The sequence below is a fragment of the Diadema setosum genome, chromosome 11, assembly GCF_964275005.1.
Source record: "Diadema setosum chromosome 11, eeDiaSeto1, whole genome shotgun sequence".
NCBI classification, from domain to species: domain Eukaryota; kingdom Metazoa; phylum Echinodermata; class Echinoidea; order Diadematoida; family Diadematidae; genus Diadema; species Diadema setosum.
In genome coordinates, this window is record NC_092695.1 from 3,600,863 (window position 1) to 3,626,672 (window position 25,810).

General features: G+C 40.2%; 1 protein-coding gene across 1 annotated transcript; it reads right to left on the reverse strand.

Moving 5' to 3' along the window:
- Positions 1-8,575: 8,575 nt before the first annotated feature.
- On the reverse strand, positions 8,576-25,114 carry LOC140234691 (mitochondrial disaggregase-like). The gene is made up of 13 exons (XM_072314726.1): positions 24,853-25,114; positions 24,256-24,310; positions 23,701-23,787; positions 21,965-22,068; positions 21,365-21,493; positions 20,559-20,656; positions 19,791-19,905; positions 18,563-18,640; positions 16,142-16,404; positions 15,550-15,712; positions 14,249-14,442; positions 13,656-13,760; positions 8,576-9,887 (listed from the first exon to the last, which is right to left on the reverse strand). The coding sequence occupies exons 1-13, from the start codon at positions 25,106-25,108 to the stop codon at positions 9,606-9,608; spliced, it is 1,929 nt and encodes a 642-aa protein (XP_072170827.1). The 5' UTR covers positions 25,109-25,114; the 3' UTR covers positions 8,576-9,605.
- Between the last annotated feature and the right edge of the window lie 696 nt (positions 25,115-25,810).

Consider the following 25,810-nt stretch of genomic DNA (forward strand, 5'->3'; position numbering starts at 1 on the left):
ACACATAAATGCCAAGTTTCATCAGGAAACCTCAAAAGGTTTTTTAGTTACCCTGTCCACAAAATTAATTACAGACGGACGGAAGGATGGACAGACGGACGGATGGACGGACGGACGGATGGACGGACGGACAACCCGAGAACATAATGCCTCCGGAACCACTTCGTGGTGGAGGCATAAAAACAAACAAACATACAAAACAAATAGGATGACAGCTCTGCATTTTATTGTGAAATTGCGAGCAAGATTTTACAAGCTTCATAAAAGATCACTTCTGACATGCCTAACAAAAAATATTTAGTTCACTTCACCTCGAATTCAGAATGGAATTGTGAACACATGCACATGACATGTGAGAATAGTAAACCATCAAAGAATTGTGTCATCACTCCGCAGTACTGGAGTGTGGCGGCAGATGAAAGGACCGATGTGTCTGCAATGGAATCAATGAATATCTGCAAGCGCTAATTGAACCAAGAGGAATAAGGTCATGAATTCTCGCGTTTCAGACATATCACAAAAGAAGACACCAATGCAAGGTATGATGCCCCAATATCCATCCTTCTAGAACAGGAATTGGATCCCTAGAACCCTGCAGGACAAGCATAGGCCTAATTATGACGGTGCATCCAAATTAAGTGGCAGGAATAACGGCTTGCAGAAGAAAGTGCTTACCATTACCCCAAAGCAACCTACAATGTATGTACACTGTCGTATGTTCTCAATTTTGCTATTGCCATGGGTGCAGGAGCATGCACGAGTATCCCATCAATCAGAAATCTGCCTGTTAATATCAAAAAGACCACATTCACAAGCTTCATATCAAGAGATAGTGCGAAGAGAAAAGAAATCTTCAAGGAGACTCTGCGGGAACGAGAAAGCAAAGGTCATGACGATGAAGAAATGTTCAATCTGATCATACAACTGTAGATTCAGATATGACCGATGATAAGAGTGACAACTTCGCCTCTGAGATCAAGGCTGGAGGGATTACGACCGACTCGGTACATGCAGCTCTCGAGAATTATACGTATAGATACCTTATCAGCATTATACTTGCTAAGTACCCCGAAGTATTAGGAACACTTAGTATCACATACGGAGCAAATTGGCGAGTCTTAAGCTTCCGTTCGTTTGCTTGAAGACTTTGCAGTAATTGCAAGTCTGGTTATAATTGTCAATACATTTTGATCTGCACAGCGCCAGTGACCAAGAATCCCCAGGCCAAGGACTGTGAGAAAAGAGAGCCTTATGATGACGTCAAGCGGACACAGGAATGTTATCAGTGAGAAGCGAACCAAAGAGACATAGGACTGTGTTTAGAGGAAAGAAAGAATCGCGGAACACATCAACGTGTAGATGCGAAGCCATAGGCATTAAGATTTCAAAGATATTATAAAAATACAGATCACAGTGTAGAGCAATCAAACGCCGAGTATTGCTGAATTGATACAGTGTACTGTATATGCTATCCTTTCATTGACCATTTCCATTTTTGTGGTTGAGCTCGAAAACGAGGTTTCACGAGTCCAAGGAGGGGTTGCTTGCTGCCTAGTTCCAGCCTATCTGAACAAACTGGTTGAAGGAATCCCGCCCAGCAATTGCTTGCCTTTACAGAAATGATTGGACTAGATGCCGAACTGAGCAGATGGAAATATAACTATGCTTCGCAAACTCCTCAAGATTTACCAAACACTGCGAACCTTCCCCTTCGTGACCGCTGTGACCGCTTTGCGAGAGGTCATTTGGCTCAAGAAGACTTATAATGTGGACTTGAGCATCAGTGACTTTGGACCGTCTGAGCTGTTTGGCGATGCTGGTGAAACACATAAACAGTGAATTCATTCCAAGGCCGGAAGATGTGCATATAGGAAAAGAAGGATAATTGGCAAGTGGCATAGACAAGGCGGAGACACTGGAATCCTGTAAGTAATGTAAGTACCTTACAATCCTCAACATTATCTCAAAGAGATTATCTCCAAATATGCTCAAGAAAACAAAACTGCATTCCTCGACTCAAAAAGCAGATTCAATGAACGCTGCTTTTGCTGTCACCAGTCCCCGCTACACTGGCAGATTTTCTCGCAATCGTTTTAACAGGGAACATTCTGCTATTCAACTTACCAACAGTGGGCCGATATCGATGTAAGTGATGTAAGTAAAAAAAAAAAATAGTATGTGTATCTAGTACAACTTTCGGATGAACTGTATACCACACCACTTGCCAAATGTGCGTGCATGCGTACATCCATGTCTATATTAACAAGGATGGAGTAGGGTACAGTGTACAGTGTGTATATGATTGTTTGGTTTGTACATGTATGTTTATTTGTTTCTTTTTTGTTTAATTTTTCATCTAAGAAGATAGCTGGGTAGCCTTTTTTATCAGCTGCACTCGCTGGTCTTCCATGGCATGGGGGTCCAGTTGGATGTGAGTGAAGCGGAATCTTTTATGTCCATGAGTTGTGACTCTCTCAAACACGGGACCTACTTACTAGAAAGAACGGTATGATTACACACATCACTGCTCAGTTAGACTCGGGAATAGAGCCCAAGTCCTTTCGATCTGGAGGCAGACGCGCTGCCGACTAAATGAAATTATCACCCAATGGAATGGTATTGCGACAAGCGCACACGCACGCAACAATGTGGTGCGCGATTCTGCTGTTGTAAAGACGCTATCAAATGTACTATTTGTGGGAAAGAGGGGCACACCGGCTGCCCAGTCTCCTTCTCGGCGAAGCTGAAAGTTACCTCGGCATGGACTAATGTGAAAGGGGGCAGTGATAGCGATAGCGAAGGAGGAGAAGATGGAACAAGGAAAGAAGAACAGCGTGTCGGAAGCACGAATTCTGCCGAGGGAGTTAAACCCGAGGGGAAGGAGAGGGCGGATGAAGAGGACCCCAAACCCTCAACATCCGGCGAAGGGGGCTCCAATACCCCTCAAACCAGTGCCAGTGGGACATCGTCTACCCAGCAAAAAGAGCAGGGCCCAGGAAGAACTTCATCCGCTCGGGGTGGCTCAACGGAGACCAGTCCTAACTGCGAAGAAATCGCTGAATCATTGGAAAATGACACTGATGGGCATAAGTCAATTTTCGACGACGACAGCGGGAGTGGGAGCGACCCTGACGAAACGGACACGCAGGTGTCTAAACGGTCGTGGGCGGAGCAGGCAGCAGACGAGAGCGAAGGTAAGCATGAGCCCCGTTTATCTATCTCCCAGCCCGCTCTTTGGAGATATCGAGTTCCGGGAAGTTGAACATCGTCGCCCTGGACGTCGAGGCGTCAAGAGGCAGTTGACGTCGTTGTCTCCGAAGAGAAAAGAATGAACATTAACTATCCCCTTGAGTGCCCTTTCCATAAATGCCGATAAATACCTCCATAGCATTATTAAATGTTCGTGGTCTACGTGGCCCTGCAAAACTCGGGAAATTGATTTCTTGGGTAAAGATATCAAAAATTGACATTATTCTCTTGCAAGAAACATATGGTTTGCCCAGTTCTGATTATACATCGTTCCGGTCAATATGGAAAGGAGCAATATTCTTTTAACCATATATGTCTACTCACTCAGCAGGAGTGGCAATAGCTTTCTCAACAAATTTCGCATCCAAGGTTAAACTTGGGTGTAAACACGCGATCTACTTTGATTGACAGATATTAAAGTAGCTTTATCTTGTGATAACAAGCAAACCTGAATTAGTAACAGATGTAAGGGGTACACAATCAACGTATGGCTTCAATTGACTGCAGAGGGCGTGCTTAGAACAGAGTGCTTGCTAGGGCACCTCTCTGCTTGCAGTTAACGGCTTGGACGTGATGTGGATCGGAAGCTGGTTTGTCTTGACGTGTTGTGTGCCCTAGTCCCGTACGAGACTTGTAGAACCCATGTGCCTACCACATATCATCCAACAACACACACAACACCAACAACCCCAAAACCACCCCCTCATAACTGGCAACGAGGATGGGATCGCTGCAGATGACTGGACTGGAGGCGGTTGCTATGGGCTGGCGTGCACGTAGTTTTGTAGTTTCTTTTTAACTTGTACAAAAATGTACTAAAGATTCGTAAGTTTGGGTAGATTGAAGAACAAGGAAATGATTTTACTGTTTTTGAAGAGCAGTGGTGTATAAATGTGTGAAGTGTAGTACATGTATTACGGACTCAGTTTTGTAAACATTTTGTAATCAGGAATAAATCAATTATCTAGTATACTACATGTTTTTCCTTGTGATGGTTGAAGGGTACGACACAGTTGCGATATGACATTGTATGTGAAAGTGAGAGAATGAGAGGAGGTGAGCAAGTTCCCCTTGGTAGGTGAGGATGGAGATTTCAGCTTGGAGGTTCTCCGATACAAGCATCCTAGAGCTAAGGGGCTGCTTTGTGCGGGTGATGATGGAGAACAGGTGCTTAGGCCCTATTCCTGCCGTAGAGAGGAAGATTCACCCCATCGGGAAGTGGGTTGATGTGGAATATCGCCCCCTCATTGCACCAGTGGAAAGGAACCCAGAGAGTAACGGAGTCCATGCAATCTTGAAGGATCTCCTAGCTCGTCCTCAACCGCAGCTGGTTTTAGCAGCTGAGAAGAGGCTACCTACCTTTGCAGGACAAGTTGGAGAAGTTGCTGATGTCATCAGCGCCATGAGAAGTGCTTTTGTACACTATGCTGTCCCAGAAGACCAGTAAGGGCCATTACTCGTATCATAGACTACCTAAGGGATGGCGCCAAGTCGGAAGTGAAGTCCCTCATCAGGGTAGGCAAGACTACAGTGGAGATTCTCACTTTCTTGGAGACATCTTATACAGACCATGTACCAGTTGGAGAGCTGCAACGCCTTTTCTTCAAACGGAAACAGAGACGTAGAGAGACTGTCAGGGATTATGCTGTAGACTTGGAGAAGAGGTTCCAGCGACCTACCATGATGGATGCAAAGTTATATGTGAACCAAGAGGCTACCCTGGCGGAGCAGTTCCTCGAAGGCATTGATGACATGTATTTGCGAAACACCCTGAGGGACATGCGTGAGCTAAAGCCGTTAATCTCTTTCTGGGAGATTTGGGAGTTTGCAATTAAGAGAGAGCAGCAAGAAAAGGCGAGGTCAAAATCCAGCTCATCAGGTGCTGCCCACCAGGCTGTGGTTCAGATGAAAGTTCCGCCTGCTGATGCAAGTCTAGATGTTCTGAAGGCTGTTAGGGACATGGCAGACCAAGTTGTAGGAGCAGTAAATGGCCTTGCCCAATCATTTTTTCCACCCCCTGGCCAGCCAACACAACCGAGACGGCCACCTACCACTGGTAATCCGAACAGAAGGCCATGTTACCGCTGCGGAGTCTTCGGTCAACTCACACGTGAATGTCCACATAAGGGTCAGATTTGGAACCCAAGGAGCTTTGGAGGGGGCACCCAATGCAAGATATGAGGGGACAGGAATCTACTTAGGCCTATGCAGGGAATTTTTATCCCAATCCAAGTGCATCCCCAGGTCAGCAAGGTCAATCTGCCTACCCAGCAGGTCCTTCGTTACACCAACCAGGAAACACAGGAGATGGGTAATGGGAGGATTCTAGACCCAGGGGAATAGGGGGAACATCACAGATGGCACAAACCCCCCTCAATGCAGGCCCAAAAGGTCTTTGAGAAGCCTTGTTGGTGTGAGACAATATGTTCTGGTGAGACGCCATGGACTGAAGGGGAGGGTGAAGATTGTTGACCACTAAGAAGCAGAACCCTACATGGTCGTAAAGCAACCATTAGCTGAACAGCCAGTCTATGTGGTCCGCAGTTACCTTGGAAGAGAAAGGGTCCTTCATCATATGCAGCTCAAACACTGCCCTTGCTGCCAAAAGGAGCTGCAGAAGCCGTAGACAACACTTCAAGCGAAAATGGATCATCCTCTGATAGCTGCGTCCCCCATGGATATGTGCTGTGAGAGCCTTACACGAGTCTCAGATTGGTGATGGTGGAGAGCCCTTGGAAGCACATTCAGGGGAGGACTTTGGTAATAAGGACGAGTTACTCTCCGAAGAACAACTCCGCTCTTTGGGAGAACACGAGAGTTCCTCACAGGAAGGCCAGAGACAGTTCAGTCCTCCTGGATCTATGTCATCAGGAGACTCAGAGTTAGGGCCTCGGAGGTACCCTGTGAGACCCACTAGGGGCATACCTCCCAGGAGATATGCATATTCGTATCTCTATTCCTAGCTGTTTCTTAGGTGAGTTGATTCCCCTAAGAGGTTTTATTTGCTGGGAAGTTTATCCAGTTTGGATGGCATAACATTGGTTACTGTTCTATCGCCTAGTTAGGCTGTTGCGTTTGTTACTCATGAACTTTGTTGTGGCTGCTGATATCCAGTGTATTTATGTATGTAAACCTGCGTGCATTCAAATCACAGGATCACTGGTTTGCATGAAATAGGACTCAGTTTTGAAACCAGATGGATGTAGTTGCCATTGTGAAAGCCCAAGGATCAAGCATTTTGCTCATGTTCAGTTTGGCTTGATAATGTCTCTTTATTGTAGGAAGCAGCATTCTTCCTTGAAATGTTTTAATATTTGAGATACTTATTAGTAGAGAAACTTCGCAATTGTTATCCCATGAAATTGTATATGTACATAATAATAAGTGTACTTAGATATGTTATGGTCATCAGGGACAATGACCTCTAAGTGGGGAAGAGATGTAAGGGGTACACAATCAACATATGGCTTCAATTGACTGTAGAGGGCGTGCTTAGAGCAGAGTGCTTGCTAGGGCACCTCTCTGCTTGCTGTTAATGGCTTGGACGTGATGTGGATCGGTAGCTGGTTTGTCTTAACGTGTTGTGTACCCTAGTCCGGTGCGAGACCTGTGGAACCACGTGCCCTACCACATATCATCCAACAACACACACAACACCAATAACCGAAACCACCCCGTCACACAGATATCGAATGTGGTCCATCATTGGGGCGCAGTGACCGCTGTTGTCTTTTTTTTTTAAGTGGATTGTGAGAAACATGCTAGAATATTAGAACTGCCTGCTTGACTTCTCATCAACAAAGGTAACTTCAATGACATGAGATCAATGATGTCCGACATCGACTGGAACGATGTTCCCTCTGACAAGCAGTGTAATGATGCTTGACACGTCTGTACTATGCGTCTTCAGACCTGTGTGGAAGACTGTTTTGCAGTCATCCAGTCCTCCAACCACAAAATGAAGAAAAGTATACACAACAGAAGCATTAACAAAGACGAAACAGAGAGCATGGAGGCATTACAAAAGGACACTCAACCAAGAGTATTTTCAATGTTGTAGGGATGTCAGCAACACCCATTGGAGCTTCGAGGTCAAGTGTTAACTTTGAAAAGGACCTTGCCTCTAGTGTCAAGCATAACTCCAAAGATTTCTGGCATTATGTTAACACCAAAGTCAAGACAAGATGAACAATAAATGCTCTTGTGACTGAGAACAGAGAACAACTCACTACAAATGAAGAGATAGCTGAGGCTTTTAACTCTACCTTCTCTAGTGTGTTCACCAGTGAAGATATACGCAATAAACCAGAACCTCAGAGACAGTATGACGACCTAGCCTAATGGATGTCGAGATCATACAGGAAATGGTGGAGAAGCAGCTTAAGACACTTAATGTAAACAAGTCTGCTGGTCCTGATGGTTTTCATCCCAGAGTATTGCAGGAGCTGGCCAAAGAGATCAGTTAGCCCCCTCAGTCATCTTTCAAAGATCTCTGAACGAAGGAGTTCTACCAGTGGAATGGAAAATGGGTAACTTGATACCAATCCACAAGAAAGGTAAATAGACATCAAGTCAGTCACTATAGGCCTACAATAGCGTTTGTATAAGCCTAACTTCTATGATAGGGAAGGTCATGGAGTCTATCATAAGAAATGCTGTGATGGATCACATTACAGACAACAACCTACTTCATGATGCACAGCATGGCTTTACTCCTGGTCGATCATGCAATACCCAACTCATGAGACAGGTTGAAGACTGGACAAACCTCCTCGACCTGGGAAGACCTCTTGATGTATTCTAACTTGACGTTAAAGATCCAACACAACCCTGAGAAGAAATACTTTCAGTCAAAGAGTGGTCGACTCTTGAAACAGTCTCCCTTCATCAGTAATCTTGGCTCCTTCACTTAATGATTTTAAATCCAGGTTGGACAAGCACTGGTGCTCCCTACACCAATCTCTTCCCTAAAGAATGTATAGTCCATTCATCCACCGCGCATGTACATTAAGCTTTAGGTTGGACCACGTACAACTCGAAGGAACGACCAGAAGTCTTGACAGGACTACAAATGTACCTACTACTTCCATACACTGATGGTGATGCTGACGCTAATGCTGATTACATGTTGTCGATCTTTGTAGTGAAGATGGCAGAGATCATCATACCATCCAACAACGCCCTCTTGAATCCCTAATCTCTCTACCTTTAAGTTCTCAAAAGCTAGCCAACAAGTGAACATAGGGAAAGACAAGACTACGCGCATTGTGAAATCACGAAACAGTCGGTGAGAAGCAGAAAGTGAACTTGCTAAATGGTGCTCTGAAACTTTTGGCCAACTTTATTATCTTCTTTTGCTCATTCAAAGCAATCTGAGAACCAGAAATAAAGTGGAAGGCCTCAGCTTTCCCAGCAACAGTGTAGAAAGTCAGGAAACAATGAAATTAGCAACCACTCCTATGTTGATGATGGCAGTAGAAAAGCTGCAGATGCTTTGAGGTTTAATGTTCTTATGGTTCACTGACATGTCTACCTGTTTCTTGTTCTCACAAAGAATCCCGTTAATTGATCGCTTACCAACCATGTGTGACTATAGACAACTCCCATTAAAACGAAGTACTTGGGACCAGCAGTTTTCTTTTGTTGTATCAAAATTTCATTATAGCCGAACAGTAAGGTATATGAAGATATGTAGAGGAGTCCGATGACTTTGGGATCTAAATTTTTATATGTACTTCGTTGTTGCAAGAATTTGTTATAACAGTGTTCGTTATAACAGGAGTGAACTGTAACAAATAGATTCTTTACGCTTAACAATTGGGCAGCACTGTACAACTACTTGAGCAAATGTTGCAGGTAAAAGATCCCTGAATTTACTTCAACAAAGTCTGACTTTGATACATAAACAACTGAACTAAAAATCAGTGTTATCATTTGCATTACAACTTTCTCGTCGACAAAATGCTTTAGTGTCTAGATTTCACACTTCTTCATATGATGACACTGGCAGAAGATATAAAAGCTCACCACAACTTTCATGACAAATTTCTTCACGAGAATGGCAAGAACCCACATGAGATGGGAATGCACTGAAATGTTTGCAAAATAACAAATATGATAATACTGTGTAGACGTTCTAATTATGAACAAAACCACGTCTCAATAACCACTCATCACACTGTCAAATTGCTCCCGTTATTTTCATATGTCATAGCTCACATACAATATGTATGCCTCATATACCCAGGGTAACCAGCTAGAGGATTCTTCAGATATTTGGTACCAGTATTTTTTTTGCAGATAGTGTCAGTAGTACGATATATCACATTTTCTGATGATGTGTCATTGTCCAAACATCAAAAGTTTGAATGATGGTCTCTGTCAGGCTGCGGGGGACCAGGAAGAAGATTCACAGTCTCCTTCTGGCCTTTCTTGATCACCTGCAGCTTTAAGACCGACTGATGAGGCTCATGGGATGACACCCTGCCTCCTCCTCCTCCTCCTCCACCTTCTTTTCTGTTTGAATCTCTCCTGTTACCATGGTGACTGTCATCCACAGCAATGTGAAGCTGGCATCCTCTGGAGATGAGCTGCTTCTCCTGAGCAGCTGCTAGCTGGTTGACAATCCGACGCTCCACCTTCACAGGTACAAGAAAAATGAACGCAGGGTTGTTTGCAATTCATATTTTCTTTGAAGGAAAAGACAAACTACATGACAAATCAAGCTTATCTATGGACTTAAAATATAAAGTTCCCACACTATCATTTTGGAAATGCTTTGGATTCGATTCTGACACTTTCACAATAGAAAGCAAAGATTAAGTTCTTGAGCAGTGACTTGACTGACTCAATTTTCAGTGTGCCCAGCCACTTATTCATTAATATTCAATCATTGCAACTGATTGATAAATTGCCCTACATCGACATAAATAAGCACTGAATTGATCAGTGTTTAAGTAGTAGCCATGATAAAAAATCAAAAATCATGGGCGTACATACTCGAGCAGGATTCGAACCTACGACCTCCTGATCACCGGACAGGTGTCATCTCTACTAGACCACCGAGCTTTCGCCCGACAGCAAGTGTAGGTTCTAATCCTTATAGCATGCAGCGGGTACTGCTTTTATTATTCAAAGTAGTGAAATTCTTCCATCGAGATGTTTTTTCATTGCAACTGATTGATAAATTGCCCTACATCGACGTAAATAAGCACTGAATTGTTCAGTGTTCGGCCGTAATCTGGCAGAACTCCCGAAGTCGATTTTGGTCGATTTTCAGGTTTTGAGTGTTTTGTGTGTTTTTTCTCATGCTCTTTCAAGTGGGCCAAAAAATAAGTTGTGAATCGGTACAGAAAGTTATTTTTAGAAAGTAATTTTGGCAAAATTCCTGAGGAGAGAGGGCGATTAATCTGGCAGAACTGCGTAAGTCGAGATTCGAAATGAATTTTCCGATGTTAATCGGGCAGAACTGCGTAAGTCGACTTACGACAATGCTTGGACCAAGGTGTTCCTGCATCCCGCAGGGATATGGTATATCTTAACATGCGCGTGCGCGACCTTGGTAGTGACGAACGCGCTGCGTGTTCAGGCTAGCAGTGCCTAGCTAGCTAGCTAGACACGTCGTACGGCTACGTGTATTGTACACGACGACAGTCACGCTAAAGCAATAACCCTTGTTACTCTTGGGGGAAATTGCCACTTTCTTTCCCTTCATAGACTGGCAGGCTTCAAAACAGGTCAATATGCGGTATGCCTTACTATTAAGTTTTGCTACAATCTAGTGTTTTTTACGCCTAGAGCATTTCTAGATCTAACAAACGTTATAGTTTGCATCTTGTCTGACATCACGCTCCAGTCAACTTTAGGCCTACTTAGTACTGCTGCAGCACTTGTCCATTGTTAGTGTACGTGAAATCAATGTACTGTGCGGTAGCGTAGGTCACGCGAACAACAATAGGCCTATCTGTAATCCATTGACCATAGTTTCTTATTTTGTTTTTCATTGTAATAAGCGGTTAGTGGGCTTGGATCTATGGGATTGATCTCGAGAAGTTTAATGAATATCTGGGATACCGTCCATAACGATGGCATTTTCGATCCAATCCTACAGACGTCAGAAATTGACCAATACTAACACTTTTACAGTTTACTTTCTAATAGGCCTACAGGTACCGTACCGGTACTCTCAGTAGAGTTGTGCAGTAGGGGCCTACTAGACTACTGGGGCCTACAATCGCCGGTTATTCTGTCTTTACTCAGTTTTCTATTTTTCTAGATTTGATTCGGCCAGACATTCTTGAAGTCTGTAATATGAAGAATCTAGAATCTATAGGTTAAACGCTAAATTATAAACATTTAGCCCTAGAAATAGATCTGAAACTTAGATTTAGATCTGTGTTCTATACATTACTACTAGTACTACTAGACATTATAGGCTATAGACTTTATAGACTTACCGCTAGTCATTATAGATAGGCAGGTTAGGCTTTACGTTGTTCTTAGATCTACTATAACATTAGTACCTTCTAGGCCTAGATCCCCAATAAACAGTCTAGCTGTAGATTTAGCCCCTACCTGGATATAGAGTCTAGATCTAGAGTCTAGACTAGAAAATATAGTAACTAATATTCATTGATCTACTAGTCTGTTATAATGACACCCCAAAATAGACGTCTGGATGTTACATAGACCTAGACAATCGAGTAGACAGAGTTCGAGAGTTCTCGTACGTTTTTAATAGGCCTGCGTAGATAGTAACGGTTAGAACACTACTACCCTAACGTTAGTACTGTAGTGACAATAAGGCCTACAGTAGGAGTCGACACAAACGAGAACTAGGGTCTATTTTTTATTTTCTAATAAAGCTGTAAATAAACTTTTAGTCAGGCCTAGCTCCTAGTATTCTTTAGTTTATTTGAGTTTAGGCCTTCAGCCAAAAGGGTCTAGGCTTACTCTTACTTTGGGCACAGAGTAGGATTACTAGGATAATGATGAGATCAGTAGGCCTATCATATGCAGATTCCTACGTACCGCTCTACTAGTCTCTAGATGTCTAGTGTATCGTTAGGCCTGAATAGACTACGGTCTAGACGGTCTACAGTGCAGTACCTGTAGTCTTGATGAACAATATAGCTTAACATCTAGAACCTAGTCTAATATTATTCTTAATCCAAATGCAATGCTTCATGAGATCGACAATAACCCAAGCAGCAGCCAGTCTTTTGATGTAGCAGTACTTCTTGTGCCGCTAAATAATACTGAAACATGAACACAGACTGACAACATTTGGGGAAAGCAAGTTATTTTCCATATACAAATGAATGGATAAAATGAAATAAAATGTGAATCAATAATGATGACTTTATACAATACAAATATTTCAAAAAAAAATTGTACTCGATCTAAAATATTCATTGTTTTGACACTGCATCCGCTGAATAGTAAGAGGGTGGATAGTAAAATACGATAGACAACCCGCAGAAAATAGACCGAGATACGTAGTTCTGGTTGATAAACCACGTGTTTATCAGCCAGAACTGCGTATCTCTAGGAGATACGCAGTTCTGGCTGATAAGCACGTGGTTGACGACGAAAAGAGATACGTAGTTCTGCCTGATGAAACACGTGCTTATCAGGCAGAACTGCGCATCTCCTAGAGATACGCAGTTCTGCCTGAAAACCCCCCCCCCCCCCCCCCGCATGGCCAAAAACTTAGGCAGTTCTGGCTGATCAACCCGGGCACGTGACCAGAGATACGCAGTTCTGCCAGATTACGATCGCAAAAATTTGGCGACGATTAATCTGGCAGAACTGCGTAAGTTTTTTAAATTGGTGATTTTTACTACTTAAAAAGGTCAAATTGTCATTTTTTTGCTGGAAATAAATTCTTTAGACCAATTATGATCAAGAAAAAAGGAAAAATGCAACTCATCGTATCTCAGTTTAGAAAGGTGTAACATTGAATCTTTAAACCCGATTTCTGGCGTAATGTGTTAAAGGAGATACGCAGTTCTGCCAGATTACGGCCGTGTTTTAGTAGTAGCCATGATAAAAAATCATGGGCGTACATACTCAAGCAATCATGTTTGGTCTTCTGTTTAAATCATCCTCTACAACCGTCTGAGGTACTGAAAGTTTGACAAATTCAGTCAAGCATTGCTATGTGAAAGTCCTACTGAACAGCAATTTGATGCGAGTGGGAAAACATAAGATGACGAAATCCCTACTCACTGATAGTCTTAAGGTACTTGTATCTAAAGACCTGCCAGCAAATGTGCCCAACTAACAATCAAGAAGAGGAAGAGTTATGAAAGTTGCCCTTGTATTTCTTTTTCTTTTTCACTACTTTCTCCACAGCAAGAAGGGTCAAAGGTCAAAGGTTGGAGCAATTCCTCAAGCACACTGACCTCATGTTTGATAGACCTGGCTCCATAGTGGACATCGTAGCCATCAGCCAGGATTTCCAAGACCTCCACATCCCACGTCAAATCCATGTCATGTCTATCTTTTGCCTTGTAGGACAAGAAATGCAGATCGGATATAATACTAGTAAAGCATCCATACCAAGGTTGACTTTTGGCATGAACCTAATGAAGTATAGGAATTATTGTATGGAAGTCTGTATCAAACATATATCACACAGCTGGTTCAATGTACTGAAACTGTCATTATCAGTGGAATTGATAATGCAACGAGCAATCATTTACACAAGAGTAAATTCATTGATCAGCATTGGTGTGGGTGTGTAATTTAATGCAAGAGCCATGTAGCTATCTTTTTACATAGAACAATTCAAACTTTAAATTCATTTTTTTAATCAAATACCTAGACACTGAAACAGACTCACATATACATCTTCTGTTGCCTTACGAAAGTAATTTTGCAAAACCAAGAATCACCGACACTTAAACGCTACAACTTGTGAAAGGAAAGAGGTGTCTGGACATTCAAGTAAACCCATGTGGCTCCCCAATAATCAAGCAAATGGAGTCTAACCTACCCTCTTGGCCCAGAAGTTCAGCTCCTTAGTGACCAGCCGGATGAGCTCGGACCGGGAGAAGGGCAGGAAGTACACCATCTCGTTGATGCGGCCCAGGAACTCATCTCGCCGGAAGTGACGCTTGAGGATGGGCTGGACGACGTCCTCCTTGAAGTGCTTGGAGATAGTCACCTGCTCCATCATCTCAGCCACCACTGCCAATCAAATCAACAATTTGAAATTTGTGTGTCCCTTTTTACAATCCTGAAAATTGGATTCCTTTCACAGGGGCGGATCTAGCTTTTTATAAAGGAGGGGGTTGGGGCGGTATGCGAGGGAGCGTAGCGAGCGAGGGGGGGGGGAGGGTGTGGGAGGGGGTGTCCTCCCTCCCACAGTAGGGAGAATTTTTGAAAATCTGTGTGTGAAAATGGCGTTTTCTTGCATCTAAAACACCACTATTTTTGGTATAGAGGTCATTGCCATAAATAGAAAAAAATGAAATTACAAGTTTAAAAAAAAAGATAAGATAAAAAAAAATGGTACCCGGACTTTTTTTTTTTTTTTTTTGGGGGGGGGGGTTTGCAACCCCCCCACCCCCCCCCCTCTAGATCCGCTTCTGTTTCATAAGCAGGTAAATCCTAAAGGTAGGTACATGTATTGCTGACCTTTACTCCAAATAATAAAATTAGAAACTTCTTAATGATAGAGGAGGAAACAATAACATAGATTTCCAAGGAATTTGTTCGGACCCAAAAAGACTCCGTTATTTTTGGTACAAAAGGGTGTATTGTCATGTGACATGGGGTTAGTTTTTCATTTCTTTTCTTTTTTTTTTTAACTATATGGTGTATTACCGTAACATAACAGAATGAAGAACATTGCAGCAATCCTGAATGAATGTTGAAAATGACCAAAATCGTGATGTCCTAATTAATTCATACTGATACTGTTGAGAGAAAAAATAAGCAGTGTGTGGTCATGCTGATTTTGTGGTGAAACTACCTATACCTTTATCCTAATAAACAATATTCATTTGTGAACAGACATGCCACCGGACAAAGAAACCTAACAAGTGTGAAACTGTAATCTTACATACCCCAAATAAAAGATGAATAATATAAGAAACACAAGTATTCAAATTCATGAAATTCTCCCGTCAAGTTGTTTTTATTGCAACTGACTAACAAATTGTCCCACATCAATGTAAACAAGTGCTTACTTATGTCGATGTAGGGCAATTTCTTAATCAGTTGCAATACGCAAGTTTTGTTTTCACTGATCTCGGTCACAGAAATAATCATATCGTATCTCCTCGTCCATACTTTTCTCCTGCTCTGTGACCTGCCTCTGTTCCATCATGGCCTTGGCTTCTCTTCGCAGCTGGAGGGCGTGTCCAGCGATCTCATCACTGGCGATGTTGGAAGTCATGACAAAGATGGCGTCCTTGCACTCAATGGTCTTCCCTTTTCCATCAGTCAATCTGCCCTGTGATTGGTGAAGGCAGTGATAGAAAAGTTCACCGACTTTTGACCTTTTCTGACCTGTCAAAACTTCCCTTCATTCCTCCCTCCATGCTCTTTGTGGTTAACAACTAAAGTTGGACTGCTGAGTTTGTGGTGTGTGTGATGCTATGAAATTCTATGGAATCATCATCATGAATAAAACAAATCAAAACTTAACTAGAAATAACATCCCTCACTCATCCATTAGAGACAAAAAGCAAATCAAACACATGCACAACCACATAAACACACAAATACACACGCTAGGTGAATGCATACTGTATATGAATAGTACAGTGTATTCATTTTATGTCTTTATCCATTTCTATATTCAGCTATTCATTCAGTTATTCATACCTAATCATAAATATAAACAAACATGTGTACAGCCACTAGGTGAAAGTGAACTGACCTCATCAAATAGCTGGAGCATGATGGTCAAGACATCAGGATGGGCCTTGTCCACCTCGTCAAAGAGGACCACAGCGTTGGGGTTCTGCCTCAGTTTCTTGGTCAGCTGACCTCCTTGTTCGTGGCCCACATAACCCGGCGGGGAGCCGATGAACTTTGCCACCTCGTGCTTCTCCTGGTACTCTGACATGTCTAGCCTAATGAAGCCCTTCTTCACGTCCTTGTGCATGTACCTTGCTATTTGCTTGGCAAGCTCAGTCTTCCCTGTTATATATTAATTACACCAGTACAATTTTGGTCATAGATGGCAACTCATTACCGACTTCACACTCGTTGATAAAAAGCCTCCATTCCTTAGTGATTTGGCAGGACAGTGACAGTCTCTGCAGAAGAGTCGCTAACTCATATATTTGTATGTTCAGGTCGGTAGCACACAGTCGTAAAAAATGAGCCAAAAGTAAGCATGGACTGATTAACTGATAGAGGGATAGAGGAAACAAGGAAAAGTAGAAATTACGCGGCGCGTAATATATGTCCCCGCCGGAAGTAGCATTTAGTAGCAAAATGTACAATATAGGAAAAAACTCAAGGTCAAAGGTCAAAGAAGTCAAAGGTCAAAATTCTGTGTAGAAGTTTTGAAGCCCTCACCTAGTGTCATCACATAAAGCAAACGGAATCGAAATCGGGTTAGAAATGGCGAAGGAGTAGCATTTTGTAGCAAAATGTACAATACAGGACAAAAATCAAGGTCAAAGGTCAAAGAAGTCAAAGGTCAAAATTCTGTGTAGAAGTTTTGAAGCCCTCACCTAGTGTCATCACATAAAGCAAACGGAATCGAAATCGGGTTAGAAATGGCGAAGGAGTAGCATTTTGTAGCAAAATGTACAATATAGGTCAAAAATCAAGGTCAAAGGTCAAAGAAGTCAAAGGTCAAAAATTCTGTGTACAAGTTTTGAAGCCCTCACCTAGTGCCATCACATAAAGCAAACGGAATTGAAATCGGGTTAGAAATGGCGAAGGAGTAGCATTTTGTAGCCAATGTACAATATAGGTAAAAAATCAAGGTCAAAGGTCAAAGAAGTCAAAGGTCAAAATTCTGTGTACAAGTTTTGAAGCCCTCACCTAGTGCCATCACTGAAAGCAAACGGAATCGAAATCGGGTTAGAAATGGCGAAGGAGTAGCATTTTGAAGCAAAATGTACAATATAGGTCAAAGGTCACAACTGAAATTCTGTGTAGAAGTTTCAAAGCTCCCATGTAGTGCTATCATATAAAGCAAACAGAATCAAAATTGGCTAATAAATGACAGAGAAGTAGCAAATTGAACATTTTGATCACACACGGACGCACATACAGACGGACGGACGGACGGACACACGGAAACACACACGTACGGAGCCCGTTTCATAGTCCCCTGCTCGAACTCGTTAGGCGGGGACAATTAAGCTCTTTGCTTCCCTTTGCTCCATGATCATAGAATCAAAGAAATAACACTTGTATGTTTGGATGATGATTGCTTTTATCAAAGGACCCCAAGCTCTACTTCAGGTGCAACTGTCTGTGGATTCCCCACAGTAAGGCAAGAAAACATTTCACACACTAGGGGTCCTATACTTTTTCATACTGTCATCGGGATAGTGTCTTCCAGTGGTCTTCAGATAAGTAGCGGGTCGACACAATCATTTCGATTATCAACTTACGTGTTTTGAAAGAAGTTTATATGTATCAAGTTTTATGCTGTAATCACCACGTGATTTGTTATAGTAAGCCACATTTATCTTAACCTACATTTACAGAGGATTTTTTGTATCACAATGGCTTTACACTGTTGCAGCTACATAAATGAGAAACAGCCTTTTTACTGACATTAGACCATGATGACATGGGCCACAATTTTGTGAAGCGAGCCAAACAATCTGCATTTGAGCCTGTGGCTTTTAAGAAAACATGAAATACATTAAGTGTTAAAGGCACTGTACAGTACTGGTTGAGGTGCAGGATTCAGCTTTTAACGTTTTGCGAGATATTTAGAAACCACTCTATGAAATATTACAGAGCATACAATTCTAAGGGGAATCAAAAGTTTATTTAATGAAAATCGATTTTGAAATGACTGAGTTATCTAAAAGCAAGGTAAAACAAAGAGATCCTAATAAAAGTCATGGCCTGTCAATTTTATTAGGATCGCTTTTTTTTTTTTTTTTCGATATCTCTGCCATTTCAGGACCAATTTTCATCAATTAAACATTGAATCCTTCTTGAACTTACATGCTCTTTCATATTTTTTTTCATAATAGGTTTCTTATCTTACCAAAAAAAAAGTTATAAACTGGAATTCTCACCTCAACCAGTACTGTACAGTCCCTTTAAGCATTGATCAAAGAAAAACAAACACTGATAAACATTTCCAGTTCCAGCTTACCTATTCCTGATGATCCTAAAAAGAGGAAAACAAGAGGGTGGTCTTCATCCATCCATCCATTTTCTTTCCTCCTGACAGCTGGTAAAAGAAGAGAGCACATGACACAAAACAGATATCCTACCCTAAGTAATCTACCATGCACACATATATCATAAGCACACTTGTGTACACATACTTTACACACAGATCAAGTATTATCATGCCTAAAAAAAAAATAATAATAATAACAATAATACACACTGTAATAATAATAACAATATCATTACTATTATTATTGCTGTTATTATTATTATTATTATTATTATTGTTATTATTATTGTTGTTGTTGTTTTTATTTCCGAAACAATAAAATCATATACAAGATAAACAGTGTTGAACATGACATAACTGAAACATGAATCAAGATTGAAGTATCAAAATACAATGATAACAAGTAGACATGTGACAATGATGATAACATGTAACGGTGGATAGCCCATTTCAGATCTATCAACATGACAGATCTGTTCTTCCATGGGGTCCAAGATTCATAAACATATAATAACTAACATGTATTTAATTCATACCAAACAAAAAATCATATCACAAAACAATCCCTCAAACACCCCCTCCCCCCCCCCCCCCCCGACTCATCTTAGATCTCTGGTGACATAGGGTAATATACATGTAAATACATACAACATTTTTATATTCATCAATTCATTTTCAATAATTCTACTATTTTACGGTTCAAAATCTACATATACAACTTTTGATTTCTCTATTGAAATCAGTAAGGCTGCTGGACTGTCTAATAGACAAAGGTAGATCATTGTACAATGTACTACCACGATATAAAAATGTACATTTGCAATTTTGAGAATTTGGTTTCGGTATTATTATTATTATTATTATTATTATTATTGTTATTGTTATTATTATTATTATCATTTTTATTATTATTATTAGTATTATTATTATTATTATTGTTATTATTATTATTATTATTATTATTATTATTATTGTTATTATTATTATTATTATTATTATTATTATTATTATTATTATTATCATTATTATTATTATCATTATTATTATTATTATTATTATTGTTATTATTATTATTATTATTATTATTATTATTATTATTGTTATTATTATTATTATTATTATTATTATTATTATTATTATTATTATTATTATTATTATTATTATTATTATTATTATTATTATTATCATTGGCACAAACCTGCAGCCACTGTTGCTATGGCACCCTCCTGACCAATGATATGCTCCTTCAGTCTTTGCTCCAGGGGGTAGCGCCGCCTCTCTTCAGCTGCTCGTTCAGCCTGTATGCTCTTAAACTGCAATTTCAAGATGCAGATTATTCCTTCCAACATCTGAACTACCAGTTTGTTGAAAATGCAATTGTGCAAACTGAAATCATAACTACAGCTCAACTACTGATATGATACCATCAGAGAAAAGTTCATCACACAAACTTGGGAAATGAAAGTAGTCATGCTCAAAAAGACATAGTGAGATTAAAATGACAAGTTGAAGCATCATGTTCTATGAAAATCAAAATAACTTGAGTACGGTACTTTTAATTTCAATCAATAGATGTTCTTCTTTCATGAGCATGTTCTAAATTACTCTACAGCATTTTCTTTACAGGTGTCCTATGAGATAGATGAACTTACATATATTTCTCTCAAGGAATCTTTGAAAGAGTTTATGAAGTATTTCTTTAATACCTGGTCACTAACTAATTATGCACTTCATTAATAGCAAAATGTTGAATGTTTAATGATTGAGTTTGGGGTATGAGAATGCTTATTGATACTCTGATATTCAAACCATCACAACTCTGCTTGTAATCATTTCAGATCACTTTGATCCTTGTCTATTCCTAGGATTTTGGTAGTGTTTTTCAAGGTACAATAATCTATCGGATGCAAGCTTGGAAATTCATAAAGTGGAATGTAGTGTAGAGGTTCAAATGAAACAAACATACCTTGTCAGCATATTCCCTCAGAAGTTCTTTCGTGGCATTATCCTTGGCATATTGCACAGGTTTGTGACCATTTTCATTCTCTACCATTGGGTCAGCTCCTGTATGCGAGGAACAAAAAAAAAAATCATAAGGTGTAGCTGGGAGAAAATGGCTTTTAACCTTATAAAAAGAGCTTCAAATTGTCAAGAACCCAATCTACTGTATCAATGTCAATCATCCTTTGACATAAACAAATATCTGTATTATACAGTTGTGGCTGTTCAACCCGTTGAGGATGGGCTGATTTTGCTACAACACGCATTTCCCATAGACACCTGCCCGAGTATACTTGGTACTCGTCTTTAAAGAGGTTAAGCAACATCTTCATTTTTCTTCAGTTTAAAGGTAGACAATGAGGAATAAATTTTCTATATATGGTGATTACATCTAATATAATAGCAATATTTGCTACACGGGGTATGTAAAACTTATCATTAATAATAGTCAGAAGCTTAACTCTTCGAACATGTACAGTATGAATTGATTCTTGAACATGTATGTATGTATTATTTTTCGTCGATGGAAATTAAAAGAATTGAACTGAAAAAAAAACAACAACAACAACATAGTGTAACATGCATTAAATTCATGTTTGGATTTTATTGAACTAGCAGACAAATTTGCCACACCAGTTTATGCTTCCAATGGCTTCTTGTTTGTGTCTTTATTTACACATATGAAAAATCTCATATCTGCCATGGTACAGAGAAACGCACACAAATTGAAATTCTAAAGAAAAGTTTGATTTCAGTGAACATAAGTGATACCTGCTTCCAGAAGAATCCTGACTATGTTGATGTCATTGGAGAGAACAGCATAGTGGAGAGCTGTACAGCCTCGGAATGATGCCCTGTTGTTGAGCCTGTCACTGAAGTCATCTTCACGATCATACAGCACTGTCATAAAAGTTATTTTGTTTTAAAGGAAAAAAGAAGAGAACAAAACTGCTCTGTCATACTATGTGAGATGGGTCGATAGTGAGGTGTTTCTGTGAAATTAAATCATTAATGTTCTGCAGCTAAATTCAATACTACCTATTCATAAATGAGATAGCTTGTTTTTCTTGGATAATTGATCAGTATGTGATTTAGTCAGTTTGTCAGAGGACTGCAGAATGTTTCCATATTAAAGACATATATTTGCACATGGTTTTTCAGAACTTGATAAAAACAGTTTTTTTTTTTTTCAGATGAAACCTGTACTTTTTATTGTTATTGATATTCTCAAATATCAACCTTAGAACCTGGCAAATACAAACTGTTGAAGCACTGCATCATTTGGGTAAGTTTGCAACATGTAGGTAATATCAGGTGTAGCAACTTGCTATACGAAAATGTAAAGTGACTTCCATATTGCTCCATTCCCACCTTGTATAGAATTCAGCTTCTTTTCTTGTGCAGTCTGCCATACACTGCTGAATTCATCCCCAAGGTTTGGATCGGCACCAGCCTTCAGAAGAGTTCGGAGGGAACTTCCAAGGAAGAGGTGAGATTGAAGATGGAACAAAATAGATAAAAAGAAGAGAAAACTGACCAGCTTCAAATATAAAGGAGAGAAAAGAGTTATGACTGGTCACCACAGCATATCTTGCCCATTATGTGTTAATTCTGTGTTTGTATAAAGTTTGGCTAGAACAACGTATTATCCATCGTTGCAGAGCCACAAAACAGTACAAAAGTTTGAAATTTCAAGGGAAATTCGCTTAAATTATAAATGGAAGCATTGCAAGCGCTAAATGTTATCTCCATAGTGACTTTATGAAGCACTACAAGCTGAACTATTTCCAAGTCAATCATTTAAAATGGCAAATCAACCTGTTTCTAGTGGCCATCTGCCTGTAGTGATCCCTCAATCATCAACCTCTAAAGACAGGTTTGAGTGCAGTCCCCTCAGAAGCAATTCATTGCTTCAGAGGAGCTGTTCTGGCTCAGAGGAAAAGACCACGCACTATCAGTCATGAGGTTCCTAGTTCCAAGTCTCCAGGCTGCAGCAGCTTGTGCCCCTGGGCAAGGCACTTTATCCTAATTGTCTGGCCCTTAGGAGGGGACTTATACCCTTTTCATAAACTCATCCTCCAATTATCTGCCTAAGAATTATGCGGACATTTCATTAAAAAATGCGTTCACAAACTCTGAAGATTATCCGCACTCTTTTTTTACGAGCGCCCGTCCTGAAAAAGGTGGATAATCGTCATGGTGACTGCACACGTCCCTCCTGTGACCGCACCCCGGCAATTATCCGCATAACTTTGGATTTGCGTTCACAAACTCCAAATCTGGTCCCGATGCTGCTATTATGCGGATAATAGAAGCGTCGAAAAAAAGCGGATAATTCTTGCCCCACTCCGATTTTACGACCAAATTATGCGGAAATTATCCGCATAATTGAGTTTATGAAAGGGGTATTAAAGTCATGGATTCCTTAGTTACATCAGGGAGGTGGGAAACTATTTCCACCACCATGATTATATGTATGTATTCTTTGTTTCTTTGAAGTGTAGGGCCTATTCAAGTGTTTAATCTCACCAAGTAGAGTTCTGTTCTATGAAAGGAACAAAAAGCAGGATGTAAAACTCCAGGGCAACCGCAGTGAAGGAATTAAATCAGTTAAAGTTGGAATTTAGCACACTCTATTATTACATTCTATTCATGACTTACATACACTATTTTTCAAAGCAGTGGCATTATCTTTTCAAAAGTTATTAGAGTTGAAATGAAGAGAGTGTTACTTAGGGTTTTTAAGAATGAAAAGGGGCCTATAGGACATACCTAACTACACTATTCTTTAAAAAAAAAATAGATAAACAAAAAAAAAAAATAAAAAAACTGCAATTTCCAATTCATTTTATGATCCAAAACTTATGTAAAATGAAGATATAAATTGTTCCTATAGGGAAAAAAAACCCCCGAAAAACTGACTATGTTTATTGGCTTTAACATACTGTATTTGAGTCCACAAAAAAAAAAAAAAAAAAAAAATGTTGGCGTGCAACTTTTTGTTAGTTTGTGAAACTTTTTGTTAGTTTGTGATTAAAAGATCACATTGGCACTAGCCTAAGAACTATGTGGACCTACAAATGATCAAGACAACTTGAAAGATTTACCTTTCATGTTTGTTGACTGCAGCTACATGTAGAGCAGTCCATCCAAGAGAATGTCTCTGATTGACATCAAATCCAGACTTAAGTATTCTGAAGGACAAAATGAATGGAAAAACATGACAGGAAACCATGGAAGAACGAAAAAATCTAGATACCAACATCTTTTAAGTCTTGCTATCATGCATCAGAAAAAAAAAGAAGAATTATCTATTCTCAGTTTCATAACTATTATCGATCACTAACATCATCATCATCATTATCTACAATCAAGCAACAATCTAATCCATTGTAAAGCATGAGCTTAACCCGTTGAGGACGGTTTGATTTTGCTACAACACGCATTTCCCATAGACACCTGCCCGAGTATACTCGGGACTTGTCCTCAACGGGTTAATATTTTGATATAAATGCATAATCATCTCATTATTGGGAAAGTAAGTTACATGAAGCATCATGGAACATCTTTGTCACACAGTGAGGTTTACATTCATGACAGTGATAACTGGATTGGACCCACAAGGTGAACATTTTATTTGTTTTCTTTTGTTTTAATCTTACCTGCATAGTTCTGCTTCATCATTTTTCCTAGCTGCCTGGAACCAAAGATTTTTCACTGTAAGAAAACGGGGAAGATGGGGAGGCAAGGGCAAAATCTGAACATTACAATTCTAGGTATATGTTTTGATACATCATTAACACATTGCTTACGGGAGGCAAGTCATGTGCCATTTTTCATGCTTATGGAAAGTGCAGTTTCTAAGCAATTGCTAAGAGACTATGATAGGGGTCATAAGGCCAAGGTCAATCAGATGTTGTCAACCATGTTTACACGCGTATGCTTTAAGGTTTCATAGTACACAGACTGTATTAACACTAAAAATACAAAAATGGTCCTCTCATTCACACAGTCATTGTACTTCATGTATGATTATGAACTCTGATTTAACTTGATTCACGGTACCTTGAATTGGGCATAAGAAAATGGGACACTGGACCTAAACATGATTCACGTATTTCTAAATGGTACATAATTATATGACTCTGTTAAACTCAGGAACCGGTACCCTTGACAATGGCTAAAACTCAATGATCATACCACTGAATCCCTGGTCATTTGGTAGTAAGTTGGACCCCCTACCCGATGTTGAAGCTTACCCACATCTACTGCCTCGGCGCAGGCGGCTACTGCCCCGACAGCAGCAGCGATGCCTAGTCCCGCACGAGCAGCGCTAGCGGCTCTTGCACTCGCCGTCGAATTATCAGTCAGGACAGTTCGACATAAACGTCTGTTGCATGCATGATATGTTTTTCTTTGCACATGCAAGATTCTTGAGACAGGTGCAAGTGAAATTGTGGCACGACTTTGTTTAAAGTTCGTAAAATTCGAAGCCAAAGATCGCAATGTCCTCATGTTCGCACTGCTCATGGAGGCTGCCATCTTGATATGTTGAGTTTGAGACTTTAGAGAGTACAAAACGCAAATTACAAATTTCACAAATTCCCGTGGAAAATCTTTCATTTAAAAATAAAATTATACTGAATAAAGTATCTTTAATGAGAAAAAATAAATAAAATGCAAATGAACTGATATTCCTGGCAAGAAATATTAACAATTTATCATTCTTATAAGTACGTGTAGTAAGTGAGTCGCCTAATTAGGAATGCGAAGAATCTTGACCCACAACGCGTTGAGGTCATTAGCTTTCAGGCGAAAGCGAGGCGATGTACGGTATGTTATTGAATGGTGGGTGCAACCAGATTCGCTGACCATCATCAACGAGCTTCCACCCAGCGTAAGACGGGGTAATCCAATCGGGGGATACGGATCGGGAGGGAAGGATTCGAGCACGTCCAAAGCTGTAGTTTTCGTGGTGTACGTCGTTCTGTTGCTCCTTCATGCCCTGCTGAGTCAAACAATCCTGATAGCTAAAGTCTAACTCATCAACTTGTAATACTAGGCCTACTACATACAGTATTATTATTCTACAGGTACAAACCGTGAGTAAATTTAGATCATATGTAGATCTGTAACGTTTGTGTTAAAAACTCTCTTGTCTAACGCTACTCGCTAGGTTATAAATTAATTTTGATCATTTTTAAAATTACTTAGCTT

Coding starts and splice junctions, on each gene's coding strand:
- LOC140234691 (XM_072314726.1), bottom strand. CDS start 25,108: ATGAGGACATTGCGATCTTTGGCTTCGAATTTTACGAACTTTAAACAA. Junction 24,311..24,852: donor CGCCGAGGCAGTAGATGTGG/GTAAGCTTCAAC, acceptor GTTTTCTTACAG/TGAAAAATCTTTGGTTCCAG. Junction 14,443..15,549: donor GGTCACAGAGCAGGAGAAAA/GTATGGACGAGG, acceptor TTTGATTGGCAG/TGGTGGCTGAGATGATGGAG.